Source organism: Octopus bimaculoides, chromosome 8 (genome assembly GCF_001194135.2).
Source record: "Octopus bimaculoides isolate UCB-OBI-ISO-001 chromosome 8, ASM119413v2, whole genome shotgun sequence".
NCBI classification, from domain to species: domain Eukaryota; kingdom Metazoa; phylum Mollusca; class Cephalopoda; order Octopoda; family Octopodidae; genus Octopus; species Octopus bimaculoides.
The window spans coordinates 30462997-30470642 of record NC_068988.1 but is presented as its reverse complement, the minus strand read 5'-3'; the positions used below and the strand labels follow the sequence as shown (position 1 = coordinate 30470642).

At 36.3% G+C, this 7646-nt stretch overlaps 2 protein-coding genes across 2 annotated transcripts in view; one reads left to right on the top strand and one right to left on the bottom strand.

Moving 5' to 3' along the window:
• The first annotated feature begins 797 nt into the window (after positions 1-797).
• Positions 798-3235, top strand: LOC106878685 (uncharacterized). The gene is made up of 3 exons (XM_014927969.2): positions 798-1981; positions 2240-2319; positions 3073-3235. The coding sequence occupies exons 1-3, from the start codon at positions 1883-1885 to the stop codon at positions 3212-3214; spliced, it is 321 nt and encodes a 106-aa protein (XP_014783455.1). The 5' UTR covers positions 798-1882; the 3' UTR covers positions 3215-3235.
• A 367-nt stretch (positions 3236-3602) lies between these two features.
• Positions 3603-7646, bottom strand: part of LOC106878686 (coiled-coil domain-containing protein 103) — an 11310-nt gene continuing 7266 nt past the window's right edge. The window contains exons 3-4 of the mRNA XM_014927970.2: positions 5497-5638; positions 3603-4759 (exon numbers count right to left, since the gene is read on the bottom strand). Coding sequence (XP_014783456.1) covers positions 4361-4759; positions 5497-5638 — 541 coding nt within the window. The 3' untranslated portion in view covers positions 3603-4360. The remainder of the gene's footprint in view (positions 4760-5496; positions 5639-7646) is intronic.

Here is a 7646-nt window from a genome sequence, read left to right as displayed (position 1 = left end):
AGTTAATTTTAGTTAATTTTTGTTTATTTTCAGATCATTAAAATGGAATGTCAAGTTAAGAAAAACGAGCATTTTCGACACCTTCTTTTTGCTTTTAATCAAGGTTCTAAGGCCGCAAAAGCTGCTCACGACATTGGTGCCATAGCTGAAAGAACCGCTCGTAATTGGTATGCCAAGTTCAAAAATGGAAACAATTTGAAAGGGCGTCGGTTTCTCGTGCAAGGAATTCACCACGAATTATGAAGTAAAAAATGTTATGGAGGACACCCTCAGCTTTGAGGTGGTGGGCGTGGGTGGCGAGAGAGTAAGATTACTTTCTACCAGTACTTGAGAAAGAGGTCAAATATGCAAGACAACGACACATGATATCAATCGTGCAACGAACGTAAATTCTCGCGGAGTGGGTCCGTGCGGGAGTAAGGTATAATTATACACGACATTATAGCGTAAGCAATTTCCCTTTAAAAGACAGTTACTGTAGGCACGTAATCTGATATTTTGATGGGAAGGGACATGTTCATTATATCGACTGAAGAGCTTATCTGCTAGTTATTTTATCGACTCCGAAAGGTTGAAAAGCAAAGTCGGCCTCGGCAGAATCTGAGCTTTGAATATAAAAAGCCAGAAGAAATGCTGCAAAGCATCTTGTCCGGTCTGCTAACGATTCTGCTAGCTCGCAACCCTCACATGAAGAAATATTCAAGAGATTCATAAGTGTTATGGTCAAGAGTTACGTCCCTTGTCTGTGAAACCCGAAGTTGTCTAACTTGATTAGGTTTCAAAAGTTGAGTTTTCAAATATTCTTTTCTATTCTAGACACGAGGCCCGAAATTTTGGGGGAGGGGAAGTCGATTAGATCGACCTCAGTATGCAGCTGGTACTTAATTTATCGATCCCCGAAAGGATGAAAGCCAAGTCGACCTCGGCGGAATTTGAACTAAGAACGTAAAGACAGACGAAATGCCACTAACATTTCGCCCAGAGTATTTACGTTTCTTATTTCTTTATTGCCCATAAGGGGACTAACAAAGACAGACAAAGAAATTAAGTCGATTACATCGACCCCAGTGCGTAACTGTTACTTAATTTATCGACCCCGAAAGGATAAAAGGCAAAGTCGACCTCGACGGAATTTGAATTCAGAACGTAAAGACAGACGAAATACCAGTAAGCATTTCACCAAGCGTGCTAACGTTTCTGCCAGCTCGTCACCTGAATGAGTCTTCACATATTAAGATATGCTGATAGATACTTGAGAAAAAAGATTGAAAATAATATCTTTACTGTCTAAATAACTTATTCTATAAACTCATAATCACCAGCAGAAAGCCAGCGTGATTTATTTTATGTATATAAAATTGTAAACTAGGACTGCGTAATTGAAATTTTTAATTTCTAAGGATGTAAATCATTTTGTATAACGTACCAAATGTTGACGTATTTAAATTCGAAATGCTCTAAGTATTGAAACAGATAGTAAATTATTCTCCTAAGCAAGGACGTTTTCAACATTAATAATATTTAGTGACGTAATGAAATTATATCTTTTCAATTTTTTTATTCGTAATTACAACTTGAAGTAATGTGATTTCTTTTTTTTAAAGTTTTTTCGCTTATTCTTTTATTAATTTTCATCAAATAAACTTTTATGATCAATTATTATCATTTATTTCGATAAATTCATATGCTGTCGAGGAATCGCACATGTTGGAGCTATCCTTTTCTGCTTATAAAGTTGTTGCTTATTGATATACGAAAGTTCGGCTATAAATCATCACTTACTTAACAACAGATTTCTATGTAGGCTCAGAGTAGTAAACAAATTAATTGCTGATCATAGTAAAAATAATCTACTTAAAATCTTGAGTTCTTTTTTTTAAAAATGAATCAAGACAACAACGTGACCGAATCAAAGGGTATAATGTTTAATTATGACAGCAGTTTAGAGGCGTTCATCCGAAACGAGTTCTATCGTCAGCAGGTGAGAATTTGGCCGTCTACTTCCCCTTTATCTTCTGTTATAATTTCATTAGTTTCTAGGATGCTTTATTGAAATATTAAATTCATCCCCTGTAGCTGACGGTCCTTTGTTGTGATTTAATGAAGAAGTTATAAAATGTGTTATTCTCAGACGAGAAAGGCATCAGCCTCATAACTCCCCGTTTGCCCTTAGTTTATGAATTTCAAACTCACGTGATATACCGTTGTTTTAAGATTACTTTGTTTCACTTTAATATAGAAAGAAAACCCGAATAAAGACCAGATAGATTCCATCAAAATTAACCAGTTCTTTGAAAGGGCTCTTTCTGAAACTCGAAGGTGAACCAGAGAAAATACTTTTTTTACTAATACTGAGCAATTTTTAACCCATTACCCTTATATTACCCCAAATATTTCATTCGTTATAATATATGTAATTGTATCCAGCATTCATTAATTTCACGTTTCAGTAACAATGTCATTATGTATGAAACTTAGAACTAGGGGAAAAAATTTGTTGAAATGGGGTCAATTTTAAAAAATGTGCCTGGGGGTTGGGGAGCAGTTGCATCCCTTATTCCTGTATTAGCTACGTCATTAGAAGGAATTCAGTTATAACAATCCCAACTCTTCTAATTTATCATCCAAGGAGGGATGAAAAGCAAAGTTGATCTGTGAGGGTTTTAAACTCAAAACATGAAAGGTCATTGTCATCACCATCATCGTCGTCATCATCATCATCATTATAATCATCACCATTTAACGTCCCTTTTTCATGCTAGCGTGAGTTGGACATGTAAAGATGAGCCCCAGAGCTACGCTGAAATCCAGTGTCTGCTTTGGAACGGTTTCTATAGCTGGATGCCCTTTTTAATGGTAACCACCTCACAGAATGCACTGAATGCTTTTTCATGGCACCAACACTAGTGGGGTTGCCAAGTACCCACAAGACAAGACCCCTCAACTGTCTGAGCCACACAAATATGGAAAAGTAGATATTAAAATTTTGACAATGGCAATACCATTTTTCTGAACACCTTTTCTCAAGCCTTACTGATCTTTTTTCCTTTTCTTTCATTATTTTACTTCCAGGATGAACGATGCCATTAAGAATAGTCATAAACAACGTAATCTGCTTCGAAAAGAATTTGGTTTGAGAATGCTCAGTGATTGGTTAAAAGAACATCAAACTGAAATTTTGGAACCATTCCAAGAAAAAAAAGAAGAAAAATAAAAGATAATTATCAAAAAAAAAAACCTTCATATTTGTTTATTGATGTTCTTATTACTTTTATAATTGTTATTTTCCTACCCAATTTTTCATTAATTAATACATTACAGTTCAGAGTAGATGAATTGTCTCCTCAAACTGAATGTTCCACTACTACTACAATGGCCTCTGTTCTCTCCAGGTGGCTTCTCTTCTGCCACCTCCATTCAGGACAACTGATTCAGTTATTTCTAGTCTTTTTGTTTTGCACTGCTCTGCTCAGATTGAGTGTGTGTGTGTATACATACATACATACATACATACATACACAAATACATACATACATACATATGTATTTGAGTGTTAGGAAAGTAATTGTTTTAAGAGAATGGATACAAAAACAAATGTCAACTATGTTTATCAGAATAGTTTTAATCAAGAATGTAATCACCATCATTTGCAATGACTGCAGCCCAATGGGAAAATAGCTTATTTTATGGCCTGTTCAAAGAAACCTATTTCTTCTGCTGAAAAAAATGCCTGAAAAGATGCTTAACGTTCAACGACTAACTCTGTCTAGCTTTATAACTGATGAAAGATTAGCAAATTTGAAGCGATGAGAAGATAAGTAAAATTACTTATCTGACTTCATTTAGCTGATACCATATTTTATAACATAAAAGACACATGTGTCCTTCCAAAAACATGTTGCAAAAAGTTATCATGTGTCCTATATCCGAAGGTGGGCCTCCCATAAGCTAGTTTGGTCTCTGATGCTCTTTTTTCTGAATATGCGCTGCTGAAATTAGGGTGTATCTGATATACCCCTGTTATCTTTCATGCCATCAAATATGGTAGTAATAGTAAGAATGTTGGAAGTTCCACTACATTACCAAATGATCTGACAATAAAGCGAAGGTGCTTCAGTAGTGGAATATTATTGTGTATGTTATGCATATACTTGATATCTGGTGAAGACCTATACCATATGGATCTTGCACATGTGAGTGTACCATGTAAAGTAATATTCTTTGCTATCTAAATGATTGAAGTGAAAACCTGATGTATTCCTCAGGATAGACAAAAGACAATAGGATAATGCATAATTCCACCATTTAATGGTTTCTGCACTGGGAACTGTGCTTTTGACGGGTGGAGGGTGGGGTCAATTTATTCATCAATAGAATATTTCTTTTTCAACACCTGAAATCTTTCTTTTGACTCAATATCATCTTTTTGGGAAATATCAGAGGATAGTTTCTTAAACAAATTATGACATTCTTTGAGTTCATTTGCATTCATAAATTGTAGACATAAGGAAAATCTTGAAGACTGACTGAGAATGTCTAGAATTTCAATAATTGCCAAGTAGTTCTCTTTAGAATAATATTCTTCAAGAACACATAATATTTCTCCTAAAAGTCCATTGGGTATTTCAGTTTTGAATTGAACAGCCAGTTGTTCAGTTGTTATCAGCATTAGCATCTCATATTGGGATTGCTTGGAATTTTTATGGCGGCACCATTCTCTCACAAATTCATGAGAAGTCTTTGGTATTTTAATGGGAACCTGAAAAAAAAAATTTTTTTCAATAATTTTTAAAAGCCCAATGAAATGTTTTTAAATATATTACCGACATGCAGGGTGCAAGGGGTATTTGGAAACATTTAATTATTAGTATACTTCTCTCTTCAAAGCAACTAAAAAGATTTTTATTTCCTTCAAATCCCCCATGGCGGATAAAATGCTAACACAAGAAAGCAAAAGACATGCAGTCATTGTTGCCATATGTGCAGAACAGCAATTTAGAAATAGCTAGCTTTCTAGACGTGGCAAGATCTTTTCTAAACAAAGTTTGGATAAAATTGGAAGCCTCTGGCAAGAATATTTTGACTGTATCAAAGAAAAAGAAACATTCTAAATGTTCAGGTATTATAAGGATCCAGTGTTCATCCAAAGAGTTCAAAATGTTATCAATAAGAACCATTACCAAAGAACTTCAGGTGTCAAAGCAGACTATAAGAACTGCGTTGCACAAGGATATTCAATACAAGTCATATGAAGCGCAGAGAGGTCAATTCATGTCTTCAAAGACAGGAGAGTCATTTGACCCATGCTAAGTGGTTACTCAATAATGACGAGAACCCTCACAAATGTGGTGGTGGTGGTGGCGGCAGTGACAATGGTTCTGCTGCTGGTAATGATGATGATGATGATAATGACAATGATGATGATGACAACAACAATGATGATGAGAAGGAGGAGGAGGAAGAGAACAGCAGTGGTAAGAACAGATTGACCCTTACCTGGGTCTCTGTTTTCTCACAAGTTGTTGCTGCTTGTTGAGAATTACAAGATGTAGCAATTGTATTCCATGGTTGCTTGAATTTCTCTTGGATTTTGTCTTCCTTTCCGAGTGGTTTCAAATGGGAAGCCTCTACGATATCCCTGTAAAATATCAGAAAAACCAAATGCCTAGATGTATGATGGAACTTCATAAATATAGATTTATATCAAATATATTTTATTTATTCTTGTATCACATGAATTGCTTTTCATAATCAGGTCATTTTTTTTTTTAATTCTGATTTTTGAAATAGTTGCAAAGCACCATCTGAACTTGGCCGATGCCAGTGCCACCTGACTGGCTCCTGTGCCAGTGGCACATATAAAGCACCATCTGAATGTGGCTGATGCCAGTGCTGCCTGACTGGTTCCTGTGCTGGTGGCACATAAAAAGCATCCACTACACTCTAGGAGTGGTTGGCATTAGGAAGGGCATCCAGCTGTAGAAACATTGCCAGATCAGATTGGAGCTTGGTGTGGCCTTCTGGCTTGCCAGTCCCCAGTCAAAACGTCCAATCCATGCCAGCATGGAAAACGGACGTTAAACAATGAGGATGATGACGATGATGATGATAATGATGCACTTTTATTGTTTACATCAATAAAGTTGAAAGCTTGATTTCAAATTTGCTTTCTTGTTTCCAATGCATTTTATACAGCCATTCTAATGTAATTTAGACTGGCACTCCATCATTTATGATGTTGATTGTTCCGGTTGATCCGAACAGCCTACTCATGAAATTAATGCGCATGTGGCTGAGTACTCCACGAACACATGTACCCTTAGAGTAGTTCTCAGGGAGATTCAGCATAAAATAATATAACAAGGCTAGCCCTTTCAAATACAGGTACAGCCTATTTTTACCAGCTGAGTGGACTGGAACAACGTGAAATAAAGTGTCTTGCTCAAGGACACAACATGTCACCAGGAATTGAACTCAAGACCTTACAATTATGAACTGAACACCAGAACCACTGAACCACACACTTTCACATAATGTAATTAAATTCTACTTTACCCACACATCATAATACGCAAAAAAGTTAGTGCTCTACCTTAATAATACTAATAATTTTTTTCTTCTACAGGTACAAGGCCTGAAATTTGTGGGGAGAGGGGATACACAATTATATTGCCCTCGGTGCTTAAATAGCACTCCCAAAAGGGGGGCTATTTTACAGACCCCCAAAAGGTTGAAAGGCAAAGTCGATATCAGTGGAATTTGAACTCAGAACATAAAAAAAACCCCCAAAAAATGCCACTGAGCCTTTTGTCCAGAACAATTCTGCTAGCCAGTAGTAGTAGTAGTAGTAGTAGTAGTAGTAGTAGAGTATTAGTAGTAGTAGTAGTAGTAACAATAATGTGCTCTATTATTACCAGCTTATCATATTAGTATTACAACTTACGTCATTTTCATTAATGCATTATCTTCATTATCATTTTCCTTGCTATTTTCTACTCTAACACCTGGTACCAGTGTTCTCAGTTCCCCCTCATGCCATAACGTCCACCATCCATGTCATAGATAAGCAGATACAGCTAAAATAATGATCAGCTACATTTGAAATTTTGCAGTGTTTAGTTCATCACCTCACTGCTCTGAGTTCAACTCTCACCAAGGACAACTTTATTTATTAGTCCCAGAACTGATAGGGAAAAAAAGAAAACTTAGGCATGGTGGTGTGGTAAGAAGTTAGCTTCCCAACCACAGGGTTCCAGGTTCAGTCCCCTGGTATAGCACTAGGCAAGAGTCTTCTACTATGGCCTCTTCTATGTCTTCTACCAAAACCCTGTGAGTAGATTTAGTAGATGGAAACTGAAAGAAGCCTATCATATGTGTATGTGTGTGTGTGTCTTTGTATCTGTGTTTGCCCTCCACCACCACTTGACAACCGGTGTTGGTATGTTTATGTTCCAATAACACAGCAGTTCAGTGAAAGGGGCTTTAAAAAAAATTGAGTACTGGTGTTGATTCATTCGACTAAAAATTCTCCAATGCAGTGCTCCAGGATGGCCGTAGTCCAATGATTGAAACAAGAAACAGATAAAAGATGGAAAATAAAGACGAGTCTAAGAAAACATCAAATACACAATTTCAATTTAATTATT